Source organism: Lepidochelys kempii, chromosome 23, assembly GCF_965140265.1.
Source record: "Lepidochelys kempii isolate rLepKem1 chromosome 23, rLepKem1.hap2, whole genome shotgun sequence".
NCBI lineage: Eukaryota > Metazoa > Chordata > Testudines > Cheloniidae > Lepidochelys > Lepidochelys kempii.
In genome coordinates this window covers 13,633,206-13,655,238 of record NC_133278.1, presented here as the reverse complement: position 1 = coordinate 13,655,238, position 22,033 = coordinate 13,633,206, and the positions used below count along the sequence as shown (strand labels likewise).

Genomic DNA, 22,033 nt, shown 5'->3' with positions numbered 1-22,033 from the left:
GGGGTGAAATACGGCCTCTGGGGATGGTGTCGGGGGCTGGACCAGCGGTTGCGTTGGCTGCAAGGCGACCCCCCGATGCCTGCTGCTTGGACCCTGGGTGGTTACAATCTGGCCAGGGCCGGCCCCGCATTGGGTCCCTTCTCCTTAGGCAGGGTAGGTGGGGTGGGTGCCACGCACCTGACTGCAGCACCCGATGGAAAGCCAGGAGAGTGAGCTAGGAGAGGACGAAAGACACAGCGGGGTGGAAAACAACCCAACTGTCACGGAGTCCCCGGGCGATGCTCTGGATCTGCTCCCCATGAAGCCAGGCAGGACTCTGGGGAAGTCTCCTCTCTGGGAGCAGCCTGTCTGCAGGACACACAGCTCACACGGCTTCCACCTTCCGGGGTCTGACCTCGGAGCATTCAGCCTCCTCTGCCCCTCCGTGCGCTTCTCCCAGCGAGTCCGCCCAGGTGGGATCCTGGGGAAGCCAGAGGGTCCTGCCCCCCAACTCCGCAGTCAGACGGGACTGTCAGCCAGCCAGTAAAACAGAAGGTTTATTAGACAACAGGAACATGGTCTAACACAGAGCTTGTAGGTGCAGAGAACAGGACCCCTCAGCTGGGTCCATTTTGGGGGGCAGTGAGCCAGACAACCACATCTGCACTTCACTCCATGTCCCAGCCAGCCCCAAACTGAAACTCCCTCCAGCCCCTCCTCCTCTGGGCTTTGTCCCTTTCCCGGGCCAGGAGGTCACCTGATTCCTTTGTTCTCCAACCCTTTAGCTCTCACCTTGCAGGGGGGAAGGGCCCAGGCCATCACTGGCCAGGAAACAGGGTGTCGGCCATTCTCTGTGTCCAGACCCCTGCACACACCTGCCCTCTAGGGCTCTGCAAGGATCATACACCCTTATCCCACCACCTAGATACTTAAGAACTGCCTAGGGGAAACTGAGGCTCCCCCACAATATTCAGAGGAAACATTAAGAACAGTCCCGCTTTGTCACAGAGCCCACCTGGGTGCAGGGGAGACTGGGATGTGCTGTGCTGAGGGAGGCCAGGCCTGAGGCCCGGAGAGTTTCCTGTGCTGGGTTCAGATGCTCAATAAACCCTCCTGTGTTAAGCTGGCTGAGAGTCGCTCCGGGCTAGAGATCAGGGGGGCATTATTCCCTCTGGGCGTGGGGGCCCAGGGGTCCAGAGCGAGTGGACTCCCTGCGGGGGCCCAGGGCAGAGATAGGCGTGGTAAGGCTCGGAGAGGTCCGGTTCCAGGAGGTGGAGGGGCCTAACTCCCGAGAGAAAGTGGACCCCCAAGAAGGGCTGTCGCACTGAAGGGGGACCTGAGAAACAGTGCAAATCCTGTGAGTCCATGACACCCCCCATGGGCTCACGCCCTGGTCTCATATCCCATCCCTCCATGGGTACACACCCTGGTTGTCTCCGATACTCACCGAGGAGGAGGACGGTGAGAGCAGATGCCATGATGGGGGCAGTAGAGGTGCCCCTCAATGCCGCCACCAAAGCCCTGGTGCCCAGCTCCCCCAGGCCCTGAATGGGGCACTGAGCCAGGGGCTGCAGCCACAGGAAGCCAGCGATGGCTCATCTTTCCCTGAGGCCCTCACACCTTTGCTCTCTCATCTGCCGCAAAATCTACATCAGTCAGAATAGCCAGAATCTACATCAGTCAGAGCGATGGGCCCCCTAGCCTGTATCCCTCTCCCTGCTTGCTTGGGGGTCTCAATGGTTAGAGCAAAGGGGTCTGGGAGCCAGGACTCCTGGGTTCTCTCCCCGGCTCTGGGAAGGGAGTGGTGTCTCTCCTAGTCCCAGGACGGGGGACTGGCTGGCTCCAAGGAATGGGGCACAGGGCCTTTCCTGTCCGGGGGGCGCCAGCTCCCATCCGGCCCCAAGGCAGGGGGAGGAGAAGGCTCGACCATCTTTTCTCCAATTTGGGAGAAGGGATTAAGATCCTAGGCCTGTTCAGCCCTCGAGCTCTTTGCTAGCGAGCGGGTTGGTGTGGTAGCCCAGCCTCCGTGTAGATCAGCCCCTCAGTGTCCTGAATTGCCTCCCCCCGCCCCACCCACACCCGCACCAAAAACCACAGGCCACTTTGCAGAAGCTAAAAGAACAGGAGGACGTGTGGCACCTTAGAGACTAACCAATTTATTTGAGCATGAGCTTTCGTGAGCTACAGCTGCATCCGCTGAAGTGGGCTGTAGCTCACAAAAGCTCCTGCTCAAATAAATCGGTTAGTCACTAAGGTGCCACACGTCCTCCTTTCCTTTTTGCGAATACAGACGAAGAGGGCTGCTCCTCTGAAACTTTGCAGAAAGATGTCACCAATTGGCCATTGAGTCCTGGCAGAGTTGCAGCCGTCTCCTGCCACTAGATGGCGGTGCAGGCTGGCCAGGAATTCACCGGTTTGGGGACCATTGCTGAGAGCAGAGCTTAACATTTTCCCTGGGAGAAATCTTTACAAACTTCTAAATGCCTCTGAAATTTCATCTCCTAGGCAGGCGACCTACTGGGCAGCAAGAGCTCCCTTTGCCAGCCCCTGAGCACTGCAAAAACCACAAATCCCCACCCCACACACACACGATCAGTTCTGCTCTGTGACCATGAGACTGGGTTTGACAATACTGAGCGTGGTTTATAAACTAAGGAGCGCGGCTTTAATCATTCTGAGCTCGCTTTCCAAACCATGCGCTTGGCTGCAATATAAACCGGGAAGCTGCTTGAAAAGAAAACCTGAGACTCTCTCAAACAACAGCGAGGCAGGTTGAAACATCGCAAGATGGGCCTGGAACTCGTGGGTGCAGTTGCCAAACAAACCAACCAGAAGAGCGTGGTTTCAAACCAGTGCGAGTGGCTAAAAACCTCGCGAGAGCCTGGCTTAAAAATCACAAAAGTGGTTTCAAAATTTGTTTCAGAGCAGCAGCCGTGTTAGTCTGTATCCGCAAAAAGAACCGGAGGACTTGTGGACCTTAGAGACGAACACATTGATTTGAGCATCAGCTTTCGTGAGCTGCAATGAAGCCGATGAAGTGAAGTGAGCTGTAGCTCACGAAAGCTGATGCTCAAATAAATTGGTTAGTCTCTAAGGTGCCACAAGTCCTCCTGTTCTTTTTTAGAAATTTGTGAGATTCTTTTCAAAATCGCAAGGACTTCAATAATCGCGGGACTGGGTTCAAAACTTGGGAGCCGAGTTTAAAATCCTTGAAAGTGGTTTTAAAATGGCGAGACGGGCTTGCAAGCGGTGAAGCTGGTTGAAAGTTCAGGAGATTGGCTTCCAAATGGGGGGAGTGTTTGAAAAACTGTGAAATTTTCTAAAAATATCACGAGACTTTATTTCAAAGCAGAGTCTTTTAATTTGCCTTCTCTTCGGTTTTTTGATGTTGTCGATTTTGGTCTTGTGGGGCTGGTTTTTTCTTTTTATCCTCCGCATTTGCCAACTTCCCTACTCAACCACGAATGCTAGAAACTGCCTGTTTTTGCAAACAAAATTGTCCCAAAGATCCTGTGGAGCAAGAGCTGGAAGCTTTAAGGGAAGCAGCAAAAATTGCAAGACTTGGAATAAAATCTCCCAGGCTTGGCAATGCTGCGAAAGCCACGGGTCAATGCCCCTGGGGGAAGCCATGCTGGGGAGGAGAGCGTACCCTTCGGCTCAGAGCTGGGCAGAGGGTTCACAGATTCCTGGATGCTCAGCCCAGATGGGACCACTTTGATCATCTAATGTGATCTCCTGTATAACACAGGCCAGAGAATTGCCCCAAAATAATTCCTAGCACAGATCTTTTAGAACAAATCCTACTTGAAACACTGTTGTTAATGGAGAATCCACCCTCACCCTTAATCAATTGTCTTCTCTGTTAAAAATGTACATGTTATTTCCAGTCTGGAGATTTGTCCAGCTGTTGGATCGTGTTAGCCCTTCCTCTGCTGGACTGAAAAGCCGGTTATTAAATATTTGTTCCCCACATAGGTACCAATAGACTGGGATCAAGTCACCCCAGGACTTTTTCTCTGTTCAGCTAAACAGCTGGAGCTCCTGGCATCTCTTCCTCTCAGGCAGGTTTTCTACCCCTTTAACTATCCGTGTGGCTCTTCTCTGACTGCTCGCCCATAGATTGATGTCCTTCTTGAATGGTGGGCACCAGAACAGGACACGGGATCCCAGCAGCGGTCACCCCAGGGCCAGATCCCGAGGGAAAATCACCTCTCTGCTCCTGCTTGAGATTTAGGAATCCCAGGATCGCATTGGCCCTTTTGGCCTGGAAGCTCCAGACCCGTTCAGGTGATTCTCCACCAGCACCCCTCGCAATATTTATCAGAGGCCGGGGGGAGGGAAGGAGCACGGCTGTCCAGTTACTGCCTCAGCTGAGTAATTTGGGATGCTGAAACCCCATGCGGCAAACCAGAGTCGCTGGCGTCGCTGGCCAAAGCGAGCCCCAGCTTGCAGACATGTAAATTCACACAGACACAGCAGATCTGAACCCAGCCACCAGGGGGCAGCAGGGACACACACACACACACACACACACACACACACACGGCAGTTCCGAGCCCAGCCACCAGGTGGCACCAGGGACACACTGTGACAAAGCGGTAGTGTTTTTGCATGAATACTGTGTGTGCCTCAGTTTCCCTGTGCGCTGCGTGTGTAACAAGGTGGTGGGAGAGGGTTTGTTGTTGCAGAGGACCAGGTGTGACCTCGCCTGGCAGCTGGAACCCCGGACAACGGCCTGGCGAAGGGGAACCCTCACAACCGGTGATCTGGTGACTAAGAGGCCCACCCCAGCTTGGCAATCAGCTGGTTCTGACCAGTGGGAGGACAATGAGCTGAGGAGAGAGGACCCCGGTGATCTGTTTGCCCAGAATGAAGACACAGGGCGGAGGAGGAGCTGTGGGGAGGTGATATGGGGGGGGTCGGGTGGAAGCAGCTCGCTCTGGGCTGGGGACAAAGAGCAGCCAGAGCCCCCCTGGACTGGGACAGACCCAGCTGGATGGTGCTGAGACTGGCCAGGCCCGAGGCCCCTGACAACTGCCTAGGCTGGGTTCAGCCGTACAATAAACCCTCCTGTTTTACGCCAGCTGAGAGTCCCTGCAGGCTGGAGGTCGGGGGGGCATGGCTCCCTCTGGGGGTGGCGGCCCCCAGGGGCCAGAGTGAGGGGATCCCCTGAGGGGGCTCACGCAGGGACCTAGGCGGGCTGGAGGCTCAGAGGTGCAGCCCCAGGAGGCGGCGGGGCCAGAGGGCCTAACCCCGGAGAGCGAGTGCGACCCTCGTGGGGGAGGGGCTGTCACACTGAAGGGGGGTCTCCCAGGGGCCGTACAGAGCCCAGAGAGCCCCGAGGCCTGAGGAGTCCATCACACACACACACAGTGGAGGCAGTTCTGATCACAGCCACCGGGGGGCAGCAGGACACACATACAGAGTACAGCTGCAGTTCCCCTCCCCACCCCACAGACCCCCTGCAGGGCTGCCCCCTTGGCTAGAAGCTCCCCCCAAGCAGCTCTGAGCCGACTGCACGTGACTGCAGGTCACTGTGTGTTGTGGGCAGGATGCTCAAGCTGCTGCCCTGCAGACCTCACTCCTGTTTGAAGGGGAATGGGGCCCGGGGCCTTTCCCCTCTAGGGGGGGCCAGCTCCCATCCGGCCCCAGGGCGGGGACTGGCTGGCTCAGGGGGGCAGGGAATGGGGTGCAGGGCCTTTCCCCTCTAGGGGGCGCCGGCTCCCATCCAGTCCCAGGGCAGGGACTGGCTGGCTCAGGGGGGCAGGGAATGGGGCCCGGAGCCTTTCCCCTCTAGGGGGCACTGGCTCCCATCTGGCCCCAGGGCAGGGACTGGCTGGCTCAGGGGGGCAGGGAATGGGGCCCGGGGCCTTTCCCCTCTAGGGGGCGCCAGCTCCCATCCGGCCCCAGGGTGATTAGACAGATCGATAGAGGGGGTGGCTGGGGATAGATAGGTAGAGGGGGTGTGGGGGGGGTTGGATAGATTCCTCCCCTCCCCCTTTTACATGCAAATCAGCAGATGACTCTTCTATGTCCTTGACAGCCTCTATTCCTCCGTCCTTCCACTTCTGCATTCTCTCCTTCCCCCCTCCCGCTCCCCCCCCAACACACACACACTCCGCAGCACCTTGCGCCTTTGGCAGAAACCTCCTGAGCTCAGCGAAATGGAAATAAGCTGCCAACCCCTGCGCCAAGGGAAGGGGTTTAGTGGGGGAAATAGCCAGCCATGGGATGGCGGGGTGTGTGTGTGTTTGCATCCGCATTTGTGTGTAGATCTCTGTGCGTAGGTTTGTGTGTGTGCACGTTGGTGTGGGGGTGAGGGTGTTTATGGCTGTGGGGGGGTACGTGTGACGTTTGTGTAGACTAGTGTGTGGTGGACTGTGGGTGTGGGGCGTTTATGGCTCCATCGTGGACTTTAGGCGTGTGTGTGTGTTTGTCAAAACCTATGTGTGCGGTGTGTTTATGGCTGTGTGGTGTGGCTGTTGTGTGTTTGTGTAGACCTCTCTGTGTGGTGTGTTTATGGCTGTGTGGTGTGGCTGTTGTGTGTTTGTGTAGACCTCTCTGTGTGGTGTGTTTATGGCTGTGTGGTGTGGCTGTTGTGTGTTTGTGTAGACCTCTCTGTGTGGTGTGTTTATGGCTGTGTGGTGTGGCTGTTGTGTGTTTGTGTAGATCTCTGTGTGTGGGGTGTTTATTGCTGTGTTTTGTGGCTGTTGTGTGTTTGTGTAGACCTCTCTGTGTGGTGTGTTTATGGCTGTGTGGTGTGGCTGTTGTGTGTTTGTGTAGACCTCTCTGTGTGGTGTGTTTATGGCTGTGTGGTGTGGCTGTTGTGTGTTTGTGTAGATCTCTGTGTGTGGGGTGTTTACTGCTGTGTTTTGTGGCTGTTGTAGATATCTCTGTGTGGTATGTTTATGGCTCTGTTGTGTGTTTGCACAGACCTTTGCATGCTAGTTTGTGTATGCAGTGTGGGGTGTGTTTAGGACTGTGTTGTGTATGGGTGTGTCCCTATTTGAGGGGGTGGGTGGGTGTATTTGTATGAACCTGTGTGTACTGGTTTTATTTGTGGTATGTTTATGGCTGTGCTGTGGGTATGTGTGATGTTGGGGTAGATCTGTGTGTGATGGATTGTGTTTGTGGTGTGGGTGTGTTTATGGCTGTGTTGTGTGTTTGTGTAGCTGTGTGTGTGTAGATCTGTTGGGGGAGGGTATATATGGCTGTGTTGTGTGTTTGTGTAGGTTTGTGGGGGGACGGTTGTTTACGACAGTGGTGTGTCTGTAGACCTGTTGGGGGGAGAGTATATGTGGCTGTGTTGTGTCATGGGTTTACGTAGATAGGGGGGAGGAGGGGGTGTATATAGCTGTGTTTGTGTAGATGTGTGAGGGGAGGGTGTATATGCCTGTGGTGTGCGTTTGTGTAGATGTGGGGGGGAAGGTGTATATGGCTGTGCTGTGTAGATGTTTGTGTGGTGTGTAGATCTGTGGGTGGGAGGGTGTATATGTCTGTGGTGTGTGTTGTGTAGATGTTTGTGTAGGTTTGTAGGGGGCTTATGGCTGGTGTGTGTGTGTCTTTGTGCGGTCGTACAACCTGACACAGTCTCGGTGTGTGCACCTGGGAAGTGGGGTGTGAAGATCCCTGTGCAGGCAGGTGTTGGGTGTCAATGGGACCTACACACACACACACACCCCATCCCATGCCCTGGGCGGGTGCAGGGCTGCAGTGGGCACACGGGGTGAGGGGGCTGCCCAGTGCAGGGAGGTTGCAGGGGGTGCCCACTGGGGGTGAGGGGTTGCCGGGGGGGGGGCACACAGGGCTGGCGGGGGGGGACAGGGCGCTGCAGGAATTGCGGTGGGGGTGACATCAGTCTGCACAGAGCCAGCGACTCTTGTTCTCATTCTCATGCCAGGCCGTGCCCGCCACGTTGCAGAGCCCAGTTGGGAACGCCATGGCCGGGGGGGGGCCCTCCCCCAGCCCTGCAGCACACATACCCTCTCAGAGAACCCAGGAGTCCTGGCTCCCATCCCCCGCTTCTCAAACCACTAGGCCCCACTCCCTTCCCAGAGCCAGGGAGATAACCCAGGAGTCTTGGCTTCCAGCCCCCGCCCCCCTAACCCTCTGCCCCCCACCCCGGGAGTCAGGACTCCTGGGTTCCGTGCCCAGCTGGGGACGGGGCGGGGGGCCAGGCTGCGCGTTGCTGTCTGCACAGGAGTATCTGGGGCTGCCACCGAGACCCCTGTTTACAGCACAGGGTGTAACTGGAGAACGGAGCTGGCCCAGAATAACCCGGCCCGCGGCCCCGGGCCCCAGGGACGCACTGTCCTCACCGTGCCACACAGACCCGCCGCGCCCGCCGGTGCCAGCCTGGCCTACCTGCGGCCTCCTCACCCAACTCCCCCTTGAACCCCCAAACCTGCCCCAACTTCCCCCTCCCCCCAAACCTCCCCCCACTCACCCCTGCGGCCCCCAGACCTTCCCTCTCCCCCCGAACCTCCCCCCACTCACCCCTGGGGCCCCCAAACCTTCCACCTCCACCCACTCACCCCTGGGGACCCCAACCTTCCCCCTGCCCCCAAAGCTCCCCCCACTCACCCCTGGGGCCCCCAAACCTTCCCTCTCCCCCCAAACCTCCCCCCACTCACCCCTGGGGCCCCCAAACCTTCCACCTCCACCCACTCACCCCTGGGGACCCCAACCTTCCCCCTGCCCCCAAACCTCACACCTGGGGCACCCAAGCTTCCCCCTCCCCCCAAACCTCCCCCCACTCATCCCTGGGGCCCCCAAACCTTCCCTCTCCCCCCGAACCTCCCCCCACTCACCCCTGCAGCCCCCAGACCTTCCCTCTCCCCCCAAACCTCCCCCCACTCATCCCTGGGGCCCCCAAACCTTCCCTCTCCCCCCGAACCTCCCCCCACTCACCCCTGCAGCCCCCAGATCTTCCCTCTCCCCCCAAACCTCCACCCACTCACCCCTGGGGCCCCCAAACCTTCCCCTCAACTTCCCCCTCCCCCAAACCTCCCCCTATCTCACTCCTGAGCCTCCCAAACTCACCCCAGCCCCTGAACCTTTCTGCCCCCCTGCCTCCCTCCCTCCCAAATTTAGCTCAGTTTCCTCTTCCTGAAACTTTCAACTTCAGGTTGAAACAATGTCCTGTCCAGATGGGAGCCGGCGCCCCCGAGAGGGGAGAGGCCTCGCGTCCCATTCTTCGCTCCGTCACCCCCCACACCCCAGCCAACCAGTCCCTGCCCTGGGGCTGGATGGGAGTCGGTGCCCCCTAGAGGGGAGACGCCCGGTGCCCCATTCCCCATCCCCCTGAGCCAGCCAGTCCCTGCCCTGCGCCTCTCACGCCTTCCCTTCCCCAGTGAATCGCTATCCGTTCACGCTCACTTTTGCCCCGACCATGCCCGTGGGCCACCTGCAGCATCAGGCAGCAGCCCGGGTCGAACGCCAAGGCTGGGTGAGCGGCTCACGCTGCCCGACTGACTCTGGGGGGCTGGGGAGACAGCTGCTGCCAGTGGCCACGTCGGGGGGCTGCTCCTAAACACGCCCACCCAGCTCACCGTGGGGACATCGAGGGGGCCCCATGCAGAGCCCACGGGGCCTGGTGGAGATCTGAAACCGGGGCTCCTTTGTCAATTTCACCGCCCCCCGCCCTTCCCACCTAGTGAAACTGAGGGAGGTTTTCTGGATTTTCAGTCCAGAAAACAGAGTCAATGGTTCTTGGGCAACATTCGCACCAAGAGCCGTGAAATTCTTAATTCTTAACACGGTCTGAATTCTGAGCTCGGTTTACACTGGGTAAATCTGGACTCTGCATTGACACCCCAGGAAGCTAAAATCAGAACTCGGCCCTGTCCCCATTGCAGTCGGGGTAACTCTAGATTGACCCCAGGAGCTGAGATCAGAACCCGGCCCTGTCTCCATTACAATTGGGAGTGACTCCGGACTGACGCCAGGAGCTGAGATCAGAACTGGGCCCTGCCCCCATTGCAGTGAGGGGGTAACTCCAGATTGACCCAAGGGCTGAGATCAGAACCCTGCCCTGTCTCCATTACAATTGGGAGTGACTCTGAATGGAGGAGGCCAGGAGCTCAGATCAGAACCTGGCCATGCCCCCATTGCAATTGGGGGTGACTCCAGATTGACCCCAGGGGGCTGAGATCAGAACTCAGCCCCTCTCCCATTGCAACTGGGATTGACTCCGGATTGACCCGGGGGGGGGGGGCACTGAGACCAGAAAGACACCCCCTCCAGCTACAAATAGCCATTTATAAAATCCAGGATTAAATACAGACCCGCTGAGGTTATTAATTTGATCCCTCCCTCCCTCCCTCCCCACCCCCACCCCCTCCTTCGCCTGCCGCCCTCTTTCCTACCGTCCTGCGTTCTGGCCCCTTCCAGTGCAAGGGGGAAGTCCCCAGAGGTTCATCGGTAGGTGCGGGGGGGCTGATCCAAGGCAGGGCGCCCCCCAGGTGGGGCAGGAAGCACTCGTTTGTCTGTGACCCCCCCACACACCCCGAGACTCCGGCCCCCGCCCGCCGCCCCCCCAGCTCCCGGCCGTCAGGCGCTGCGGGTGGCGGTGGTCTGGACGCAGCAGTGGCCGGGCTCCCTGGCCAGGCCGGGCAGGGAGAGGAGAAGGAAGCAGCCGCCGCCGAAGATCAGCACGGCGCCGGCGGCCACGGCGCAGGCCACGGACCACGAGTACTCGTACTCCAGGGGCACGCTCCGGTCGCTGCTGATGAGCCGCCGCACCGAGTGGCGGAAAACCTCCAGGCTGACCAGCACCAGGATCCCTGCCGGGAGAGGGGGAGAGTGGGAGCGGGGCGGGGGGCGCTGGGCGGCGGGGCGGGGGCTCGGGGGCTCGGGGGGGCGCTGGGCGGCGGGGAGCGGGGCGGGGGCTCAGTGGGGGCGCTGGGCGGCGGGGAGCGGGGCGGGGGTCTCCGTGGGGGGCACTGCGCGGCGGGGAGCGGGCCGGGGGGCTCCGAGGGGGGCGCTGGGCTGCGGGGAGCAGGGCGGGGGTCTCCGTGGGGGGCACTGCGCGGCGGGGAGCGGGCCGGGGGGCTCCGAGGGGGGCGCTGGGCTGCCGGAAGGGGTGTGAGGGCTCGGGGGGGGGCGCTGGTCTGCCGGGCTGGGGCTCGGGGGGGCGGTGGGGAGCGGAGCGGGGGCTCCCCGGAGGGCGCTGGGCGGCGGGGAGCGGGGCGGGGGCTCAGCGGGGGGGCGCTGGGCGGGGCGGGGGGCTCAGCGGGGGGGCGCTGGGCTGCGGGAAGGGGTTTGGGGGCTTAGCGGGGGGCGCTGGGCTGCCGGAAGGGGGGGTGGGGGCTCCGCAGGGGCCTCTGGGCGGCGGGGAGCGGGGCGAGGGCTCCGCGGGGGGGCGCTGGGGGCCCCACAGGGGGCGGGGGAGGCGGTACCTACCGGAGATCATGAAGAAGCAGGAGGCGGGTTTGAGCAGGAACTCCACCCCTTTGCTCAGCGCCATGGTGATGCACAGCGAGCCCATCACCATCAGGGTGATGCTCAGAAGAGAGATCACGGCCGCCGTGATGTTCAGTTCTGGGGAGCGGGGAGACAGAGACTTACCCCAATCTGGGAGGAAAAGCCCCGCTGCCAGCCTCCAGTACAGCCCAAGAGACATTGGCTTGATGGGCCCGTGGGTGTGATCTGGGGTAGGGAGGAGGCGGGACACCAGGGTAGATGGGCCCGTGGGTGTGATCTAGGGTAGGGAGGAGGCGGGACACCAGGGTAGATGGGCCCGTGGGTGTGATCTAGGGTAGGGAGGAGGCCGGACACCAGGGTAGATGGGCCCGTGGGTGTGATCCAGGGGGGTCCTGACCTTTTTTTGTCGTTCTCTGGAAGATGTGGGCGTTCTCCCCCGTGCTGAAGAACTTGAAGTAGGAGCAGTTGGCTTCTGGGAAGGGGGAAAGGAACGACTTGAGTGACGGGGGAGAAAGAGGAGATGTGTAAACAGGGCTGGGGGCAGGGCCGAGAAGGGGACGGGGAATCAAGATGAGTGAATGCTCTGGGCAGTTGGGATGAGTTTGTGGAGAAGGGGTCAGGTGGGGAGAATTAGTAACCCTCTGCTATCCCAGCCCTGGGCTCCCTGCACCCTCAGATCTCCAGTGCCCCTCAATCCTGACCCTCAGCCCCCTGCTATCCCAGCCCTGCGCTCCCTGCACCCCCAGATCTCCAGTGCCCCTCAATCCTGACCCTCAGCCCCCTGCTATCCCAGCCCTGGGCTCCCCCTACACACACCCAATTCCCACAAACCTTCCTGCATGAACCTTCCACGCTAAACTCACCCATCCCACCAAACCTGCCCCCCACACTCACCCCAGCCCCCGAATCTTCACTCACCCCAGCCCCCAAATTCACCCCCACTAGAAATCTAACTAAGGAATTTCACCCTCTGCACCTGAGTGTCCCGATGCATTCCCCAAAGGGCTGGGAAATTGGGGAAAGGAGGGAGATTTATTAACACTCCCCAGGTTTCGTCACAGATGGGAATTAGCTTGAGATAGATAGATTAGATTAGATTAGATAGATGCAAGGGGGTGGGATGGAGGGGTACAAGGGTAAGGATGTGTGGGTGGATGGTAGGGGGTGAATGGATGACATGACAAAGTGGGATTTTTTTGTAATATTTTATGACCCCTATCTGGAGGGTGTGTGGAGATGGATGGATGAAGGGGGTGTGTATGGGATGGACGGATGGGTGGATGGATGAATGCAGGGGTGTGTATGGGATGGATGAATGCAGGGGTGTGTATGGAATGGATGGGTGGATGCAGGCGTGTGTATGGGATGGATGGATGGATGGATGGATGGATGGATGAAGGGGGGCGTATGGGATGGATGGGTGGGTGGATGGATCAAGGGGGGCGTATGGGATGGGTGGGTGGGTGGATGCAGGGGTGTGTATGGGATGGATGGATCAAGGGGGGTGTATGGGATGGATGGGTGGGTGGAGGGATGTGTATGGGATGGATGGATGGATGAAGGGGTGTGTATGCGATGGATGGATGAAGGGGGGTGTATGGGATGGATGGATGGATGCAGGAGTGTGTATGGGATGGATGGGTGGGTGGATGAAGGGGGGAGTATGGGATGGATGGGTAGGTGGATGGATGGATGCAGGGGTGTGTATGGGATGGATGGATCAAGGGGGGTGTATGGGATGGATGGGTGGGTGGAGGGGTGTGTGGGGTTGTAGGAGCAGATTTTTGATAGCCCAGTAACAGGTTTAAACCACTTCCAGTGGCTGGAATTCCAGTTGTTCTGCTTATTACTGAAAGCCGCTAAAAGGAGGTGTTTCTGAAACCTTAGCACAGGTAATGGAGCAGGACGGGAGGGTGAAGTGAGTGACCTCATGGAGTAAACATGACCCTCTGCCCTCCTGGCTTGAGTTGTTGTTCCGAAGCATGTGGTTTTGCAAGCTGGAAGTCTGGCAATAGTTAACTATGACTCTACAGCTGGTTAACCGATGGAAAGTTGCCCACCAGACAGGCTGGAAATCTCCACCCTTAACTTAGCTTCTGCTGGGCAGGTTTGTTAATGAGCAAGCTACCTAATACTAACAAGTTGGATATAAAAAGGGGAGGAAATCTGAGCTCTGTGGACATTTGAACACCTGAACACCTCTCAAGTTCCCCTGGAGACCACCAGCTGGCCACTGGACATCTACAGTTATCCAGTCGAGACCGTCTCAAGACCCTGGGTAAATATGAATCTGGGATTTTGGCGGGTGTTTTACTAACCTGTTGCGGACGTGTGTAAGAGGTTAAGACTAAGTAATGTGTAGCTTTAAGTGAAAGCACTCTTGTGTTGTCCTGTTTGTGCCAGCCATCGATCGTCGGACGGCCGTGTCTCCCCTGCTTTATTTCTGACACCACCTCGCACAGAGTAAAGGTACCAAGAACTTTGGGTTGAAAGAACCCCAGGTAACAGGGTGGGTGAGTGGGTGGGTGGGTGGGTGAGTGTGTGTGGGGATAGATGGAGGGATGGATGGATGGATGGGTTTGATGGGTGGGTGGGGGTGGATGGATGGACAGAGGGGTATGCATGGGGCTATATGGAGTCTGTATGGGATGTACAGGGTTGTTCAGGGATGGATGGATGGAGGAATGTGTGGGGATGGACAGGTGGGGGTGGGTGGATGGATGGATGTGGGGTAGATGGATGGAGGGATGTGGGGTGGATAGAGGGAAGGGGGGATGGATGAGCGGGGTGGGGTGGATGGAGGGAGGAAGGGATGGGGGTAAGTGGATGCGGGGTGGATGGATGGATGGAGGAAGGGAGGGTTGGGGTGGGGTGGATGGAGGGAGGGAGGGGTGCGGAGGGCTGGGGTGGGTGGATGTGGGGGTGGGGTGGATGGATGGAGGAAGGGAGGGTTGGGGGTGGGATGGATGGATGGGAGGGGGTAGGGTGGAGGGAGGGAGGGAAGGATGGGGTATGGGGTGGGTGGAGGGAGGGAGGGGTGTGGAGGGACGGAGGTATAAGATTTTCAGAACACAGTCCCCCCCCTCCAGCAGCAGCTCTGCCCCACCCGCACCCACCCCTGCTTTGTCCCCTGCCAGCTCCCGGTGCCATAACTGCTTTGTGCCCCTAGCCCCATGGCCCTGCCCCTCTCTCCACCCCAAGCCCTGCTACGGGAGAGCTGAAGGAAATGGACCAGAGCAGCTATCGCACTTTAAACATGCACCTGACCTGATCCGGAAACACATCCAAATGGCGACAACCCCGAGATACCTCCAGGGGTTGTGGAATGGGGCCTCTAGGGGGCGCCAGCTCCCATCCGGCTCCAGGGCAGGGACTGGCTGGCTCAGGGGGTGGGGAATGGGGCACGGGGCCATTCCCCTCTAGGGGGCGCCAGCTCCCATCCGGCTTCCAGAGAGAAGGCTTTGGTTTCTTTGACCATGGGATGGTGTTCCATGAAGGAGGAGTGCTGGGTAGAGACGGGCTCCATCTTACGAAGAGAGGGAAGAGCATCTTTGCCAGCAGGCTGGCTAACCTAGTGAGGAGGGCTTTAAATTAGGTTCACCGGGGGAAGGAGACCAAAGCCCTGAGGTAAGTGGGAAAGCGGGATACCGGGAGGAAGCACAGGCAGGAATGTCTGTGAGGGGAGGGCTCCTGCCTCATACTGGCAATGAGGGGCGATCAACAGGTTATCTCAAGTGCTTATATACAAATGCACAAAGCCTTGGAAACAAGCAGGGAGAACTGGAGGTCCTGGTGATGTCAAGGAACTATGACGTGATCGGAATAACAGAGACTTGGTGGGATAACTCATATGACTGGAGTACTGTCATGGATGGTTATAAACTGTTCAGGAAGGACAGGCAGGGCAGAAAAGGTGGGGGAGTAGCACTGTATGTAAGGGAGCAGTATGACTGCTCAGAGCTCCAGTACGAAACTGCAGAAAAACCTGAGTGTCTCTGGATTAAGTTTAGAAGTGTGTGCAACAAGAGTGATGTAGTGGTGGGAGTCTGCTATAGACCACCGGACCAGGGGGATGAGGTGGATGAGGCTTTCTTCCGGCAGCTCACGGAAGCTACTAGATCGCATGCCCTGATTCTCATGGGTGACTTTAATTTTCCTGATATCTGCTGGGAGAGCAATACAGCGGTGCATAGACAATCCAGGAAGTTTTTGGAAAGCGTAGGGGACAATTTCCTGGCGCAAGTGCTAGAGGAGCCAACTAGGGGGGGTGCTTTTCTTGACCTGCTGCTCACAAACCGGGTAGAATTAGTGGGGGAAGCAAAAGTGGATGGGAATCTGGGAGGCAGTGACCATGAGTTGGTTGAGTTCAGGATCCTGACGCAGGGAACAAAGGTAAGCAGCAGGATACGGACCCTGGACTTCAGGAAAGCAGACTTCGACTCCCTCAGGGAACGGATGGCCAGGATCCCCTGGGGGACTAACTTGAAGGGGAAAGGAGTCCAGGAGAGCTGGCTGTATTTCAAGGAATCCCTGTTGAGGTTACAGGGACAAACCATCCCGATGAGTCGAAAGAATAGTAAATATGGCAGGCGACCAACTTGGCTTAATGGTGAAATCCTAGCGGATCTTAAACATAAAAAAGAAGCTTACAAGAAGTGGAAGGTTGGACATATGACCAGGGAAGAGTATAAAAATATTGCTCGGGCATGTAGGAATGTTATCAGGAGGGCCAAATCGCACCTGGAGCTGCAGCTAGCCAGAGATGTCAAGAGTAACAAGAAGGGTTTCTTCAGGTATGTTGGCAACAAGAAGAAAGCCAAGGAATGTGTGGGCCCCTTACTGAATGAGGGAGGCAACCTAGTGACAGAGGATGTGGAAAAAGCTAATGTACTCAATGCTTTTTTTGCCTCTGTTTTCACTAACAAGGTCAGCTCCCAGACTGCTGCGCTGGGCATCACAAAATGCGGAAGAGATGGCCAGCCCTCTGTGGAGATAGAGGCGGTTAGGGACTATTTAGAAAAGCTGGACGTGCACAAGTCCATGGGGCCGGACGAGTTGCATCCGAGAGTGCTGAAGGAATTGGCGGCTGTGATTGCAGAGCCACTGGCCATTATCTTTGAAAACTCGTGGCGAACCGGGGAAGTCCCGGATGACTGGAAAAAGGCTAATGTAGTGCCAATCTTTAAAAAAGGGAAGAAGGAAGATCCTGGGAACTACAGGCCAGTCAGCCTCACCTCAGTCCCTGGAAAAATCATGGAGCAGGTTCTCAAAGAATCAATCCTGAAGCACTTGCATGAGAGGAAAGTGATCAGGAACAGCCAGCATGGATTCACCAAGGGAAGGTCATGCCTGACTAATCTAATCGCCTTTTATGATGAGATTACTGGTTCTGTGGATGAAGGGAAAGCAGTGGATGTATTGTTTCTTGACTTTAGCAAAGCTTTTGACACGGTCTCCCATAGTATTCTTGTCAGCAAGTTAAGGAAGTATGGGCTGGATGAATGCACTATAAGGTGGGTAGAAAGCTGGCTAAATTGTCGGGCTCAACGGGTAGTGATCAATGGCTCCATGTCTAGTTGGCAGCCGGTATCAAGTGGAGTGCCCCAAGGGTCGGTCCTGGGGCCGGTTTTATTCAATATCTTCATAAATGATCTGGAGGATGGTGTGGATTGCACTCTCAGCAAATTTGCGGATGATACTAAACTGGGAGGAGTGGTAGATACGCTGGAGGGGAGGAATAGGATACAGAAGGACCTAGACCAATTGGAAGATTGGGCCAAAAGGAATCTGATGAGGTTCAATAAGGATAAGTGCAGGGTCCTGCACTTAGGACGGAAGAACCCAATGCACAGCTACAGACTAGGGACCGAATGGCTAGGCAGCAGTTCTGCAGAAAAGGACCTAGGGGTGACAGTGGACGAGAAGCTGGATATGAGTCAGCAGTGTGCCCTTGTTGCCAAGAAGGCCAATGGCATTTTGGGATGTATAAGTAGGGGCATAGCGAGCAGATCGAGGGATGTGATCGTTCCCCTCTATTCGACATTGGTGAGGCCTCATCTGGAGTACTGTGTCCAGTTTTGGGCCCCACACTTCAAGAAGGATGTGGATAAATTGGAGAGAGTCCAGCGAAGGGCAACAAAAATGATTAGGGGACTGGAACACATGAGTTATGAGGAGAGGCTGAGGGAGCTGGGATTGTTTAGCCTGCAGAAGAGAAGAATGAGGGGGGATTTGATAGCTGCTTTCAACTACCTGAAAGGGGGTTCCAAAGAGGATGGCTCTAGACTGTTCTCAATGGTAGCAGATGACAGAACGAGGAGTAATGGTCTCAAGTTGCAGTGGGGGAGGTTTAGATTGGATATTAGGAAAAACTTTTTCACTATGAGGGTGGTGAAACACTGGAATGCGTTACCTAGGGAGGTGGTAGAATCTCCTTCCTTAGAGGTTTTTAAGGTCAGGCTTGACAAAGCCCTGGCTGGGATGATTTAACTGGGAATTGGTCCTGCTTTGAGCAGGGGGTTGGACTAGATGACCTTCTGGGGTCCCTTCCAACCCTGATATTCTATGATTCTATGATTCTATGATTCCAGGGCAGGGACTGGCTGGCTCAGGGGGTGGGGAATGGGGCACGGGACCTGTCCCCCTTAGGCAGTTGGCCATCATTTCACTGGATTCAATGAGCACGGATGCCCAGCTGGGTGAATGTTTCCTGGTTGGGATGGTAGCAGACCACGGCACAGAACTGCTCCCCGGTGCTCTAGGTCTCCAGTTTCACTCTTCCCAGCCAAGAGGCGCTTTAACTGGCCCCAGTCCCTTCTCCGGACGGCGCTCCACCCCCGCCCTCCCCCAGACTGGAATTCAGCTGATGCTGTCGGTCGCTGCTGCTGCAGCGTCAGAAATAAGCGCAGAGACAGAACCCAAAACACTCCTGGAGACGCCCGAATTCGTTCAACCCAGAGCCAGGGAGAGAACCCAGGCGTCCTGGCTCCCAGCCCCCCCTGCTCTAACCACTAGGCCCCACTCCCCTCCCAGAGCTGGGGAGAGAACCCAGGAGTCCTGGCTCCCAGCCCCCTTGCACAGACCCAAGTGGGATCAGAACCCGTGTGGGTAGCGTGAGAGGGTGAGGGCATCTGGTTATTTATGAAACTCCAGCTGCGAAACATTATCAGACTCAAGGGGAGGTGGACTGGGGTGAAGGCAGAAAAGGGAGTGAGTGGGGGTGGGGGGAAGAAGATAGATAGATAGAGAGGGTGAATGGGGATAGATAGATAGATTAGATAGAGGGGGTGGATGGGGATAGATAGATAGATAGACTGGGGGTGGATAGGGAAAGCTAGGTGTTTATGGGGTGGGTGAGGTGGATGGGGATAGATAGATGATAGATAGATTAGATAGATAGGGCGTGTGGGGATAGATAGATAGATAGATAGACGGGGGGATGGATAGGGAACGCTAGGTGTTTATGGGGTGGGTGAGGTGGATGGAGATAGATAGATGATAGATAGATTAGATAGATAGGGCGTGTGGGGATAGATAGATAGAGGGGGTGAATGGGGATAGATAGATAGATTAGATAGAGGGGGTGTGTGGGGATAGAGGGGGTGAATGGGGATAGATAGATTAGATAGATAGATTGGGGGTGGATAGGGAAAGCTAGGTGTTTATGGGGGTGGGTGAGGTGGATGGGGATAGATAGATGATAGATAGATTAGATAGGGCGTGTGGGGATAGATAGATAGATAGAGGGGGTGAATGGGGATAGATAGATTAGATAGATAGATGGGGTGAATGGGGATAGATAGATAGATAGATAGACGGGGGGATGGATAGGGAACGCTAGGTGTTTATGGGGTGGGTGAGGTGGATGGGGATAGATAGATGATAGATAGATTAGATAGGGCGTGTGGGGATAGATAGATAGATTAGATAGAGGGGGTGTGTGGGGATAGATAGATAGATAGATAGATAGATAGATTAGATAGATAGAGAGGGTGAATGGGGATAGGTAGATAGATAGACGGGGGGATGGATAGGGAAAGCTCGGTGTTTAGGGGTGGGTGAGGTGGATGGGGATAGATAGGTGTTTAGGGGTGGGTGGAGGGAGGGGGTGAATGGGGGATGGAGAGGGAGGGAGGGAGGAAGGAGGGAGGGAGGGAAGAAAGGAAGCAGAGTGCGAAGGAAGAGGAGGGGGACGGGCCAGGCTCTCCTCACCTCCGGGCAGCTCCGCGGGGCCGCAGGTCGCCCTCTCCGCCTCCACGTCCTCCACCCAGATCTTCTTGTAGCAGAACTTCCAGAGGCCGTAGTGGGCGGCCTCGCACATGGTGCTGTGGTTCTGCTTGTAGGTGTTGAGCTCCACCCAGAACTCGGTGCCCACGGCCAGCACGGTCAGCGTCACCCCCACGATGGCCACGAAGAAGGCCAGCTTGATCTTGCCCTCCTGGGCGTCGCTGAGGGCCGGGCGCCGCTTGCCGCCCACCCGGCCCCGCAAGCCAGCCATGCGCTGCTCCTCCTGCTGGAGGAAAAAATTGGGCCACATCATCCTTCCTGGGCCTTACCCCTCTGAGAACCCTAACCCTACCCCTGCCCCTGCCCCTGCCCCTGCCCGGCGCTTCTCCCCGCCGCCTCGCGCGGACGCTCTGTGCCCGCAGCCCCTTTAGGTCGGACGCCTGCTGCCAAGCCGGGCCCCTGGCTGGCTGAGCGAGAGGCCGCCCGGTAGCTCACACCCGCGGCCCCGGCTGTAAATACGCCCCGCACCTGTTAGAGGCCATCACCCGTCTCCAGGGTGACGGAGGCTATTTTTAAGGCGCTGGTTTAGGTGCGTGTGTTTTAAAGCAGCACACGCAGCCCGGGGACCTGCCCACGGGCCCGCCCACTGGCAGCCAGCCCCCCTTCCCCGTGCCCCCCTGGGAGCCCTCCCCCCGGCCAGCCCCCCCTGCCCCACGCCCCACAGCGCCCCCTGGGAGCCCCCCTCACAGCCAGCCCCCCTTCCCCACGCCCCGCAGTGCCCCCTGGGAGCCCCCCTCACAGCCAGCCCCCCTTCCCCACGCCCCGCAGTGCCCCCTGGGAGCCCTCCCCCCAGCCGGACCCCCTTCCCCATGCCCTGCAGCGCCCCCTGGGAGCTCCCCTCACAGCCAGCCCCCCTTCCCCACGCCCCGCAGTGCCCCCTGGGAGCCCTCCCCCCAGCCGGACCCCCTTCCCCATGCCCCACAGTGCCCCCTGGGAGCCCCCCTCACAGCCAGCCCCCCTTCCCCACGCCCCGCAGTGCCCCCTGGGAGCCCTCCCCCCAGCCGGACCCCCTTCCCCATGCCCCGCAGTGCCCCCCTGGGAGCCCCCCTCACAGCCAGCCCCCCTGCCCCATGCCCCACAGCGCCCCCTGGGCGCTTCCCTCACAGCCAACCCTCCTGCCCCGTGCCCCACAGAGACCCTGGGAGCTCCCCCCACAGCCAGTGCCCCGATCTGCTCTTCACAATGTCCCCAGGAGCTCCCCAGCACGCAGCCCTGCTCCCCACGGTGTCCCAGGAGCTCCCCCTACACAGCCAGCTCCCTGCCCCGTGCCCCACGGCACTCCAGGATGCAGGGCAGGAGTTAAACGGTGTCTCTGCCCAGCGCAGGGGCTGAGAGTTCAACCCAGGACAGGCGCCCCGGGACCAAACCAGGGGCTGCAGGGAGTGGGGTGGGGGCTCGTCAGGGGGTGCTCTCCTTTTGCAGTCAGTGCTGGCACCGGGGCTGTTGGGTGAGAGGTTCCCTGTACCCCTGTGCCCCACCCCAGAGGGGTCGCATCTCAGCGCTGGGCGAGGGGGTCCTTGTATAACCCACCTGTGTGCCTCACTCCAGAGGGGCCACTTCTCTGCCCTGGCTGAATGATTTGTTAAAGAATCAATTCTAAATATATCAGCTACCATTTCTGAAAGCCTCTTCTTTGAATGGACTTTCTCTATGTAGCTGGGCAGCTCCTGGCATGACAGGGCCCCGATCTCGGTGATTGTGTCTGGGCAGTGCCCGGCGTGACGGGGCCCCAATCTCGGTGACTCTGTGTCTGGGCAGTGCCTGGCACGACAGGGCCCCGATCTCGGTGACTGTGTCTGGGCAGTGCCCGGCATGACGGGGCCCCGATCTCGGTGACTGTGTCTGGGCAGTGCCCGGCCCGACGGGGCCCCGATCTCGGTGACTCTGTGTCTGGGCAGCGCCCGGCACGACAGGGCCCCAATCTCGGTGACTCTGTGTCTGGGCAGCGCCCGGCACGACAGGGCCCCAATCTCGGTGACTCTGTGTCTGGGCACCGCCCGGCCTGACGGGGCCCCGATCTCGGTGACTCTGTGTCTGGGCAGCGCCCGGCGTGATGGGGCCCCGATCTCAGTGGCTCTGGGTCTGGGCAGCGCCTGGCCTGACGGGGCTCGGTGACTCTGGGTCTGGGCAGCGCCCGGCACGACGGTACCCCAGTCTCGGTGACTCTGTGTCTGGGCAGTGCCCGGCCCAGCAGGGCCCTGATCTCGGCGATTCTGGATCTGGGCAGCACCCGGCGCGACAGGGCCCCGATCTCGGTGACTCTGGGTCTGGGCAGCGCCCGGCACGACAGGGCCCCAATCTCAGTGACTGTGTCTGGGCAGCGCCCGGCCCGACGGGGCCCCAA

At 58.3% G+C, this 22,033-nt stretch overlaps 1 protein-coding gene across 2 annotated transcripts; it reads right to left on the bottom strand.

The window, feature by feature from the left end:
- Positions 1-10,503: 10,503 nt before the first annotated feature.
- On the bottom strand, positions 10,504-21,422 carry CACNG6 (calcium voltage-gated channel auxiliary subunit gamma 6). Of its 2 annotated transcripts, XM_073322147.1 has the most exons (5): positions 21,220-21,422; positions 19,615-19,915; positions 11,801-11,875; positions 11,383-11,520; positions 10,504-10,763 (listed from the first exon to the last, which is right to left on the bottom strand). In XM_073322147.1, exons 2-5 carry the CDS (start codon positions 19,898-19,900, stop codon positions 10,531-10,533), a joined length of 732 nt encoding a protein of 243 aa, XP_073178248.1. In that variant the 5' UTR covers positions 19,901-19,915; positions 21,220-21,422; the 3' UTR covers positions 10,504-10,530. The 2 variants fall into 2 exon arrangements, with proteins under 2 accessions (XP_073178248.1, XP_073178247.1); XM_073322146.1 differs by lacking the exon at positions 21,220-21,422 and having other exon boundaries at positions 19,615-19,944.
- Positions 21,423-22,033: the final 611 nt, after the last annotated feature.

What these genes read in the sequence shown, in the direction of transcription:
- CACNG6 (XM_073322146.1), bottom strand. Translation starts at nt 19,942, where the DNA reads ATGATGTGGCCCAATTTTTTCCTCCAGCAGGAGGAGCAGCGCATGGCT. An exon ending in CCAGAGAACGACAAAAAAAG is followed by an intron (nt 11,521 to 11,800) that starts GTCAGGACCCCC and finishes CCCGCTCCCCAG; the next exon opens with AACTGAACATCACGGCGGCC. An exon ending in CTGCTTCTTCATGATCTCCG is followed by an intron (nt 10,764 to 11,382) that starts GTAGGTACCGCC and finishes CTCTCCCGGCAG; the next exon opens with GGATCCTGGTGCTGGTCAGC.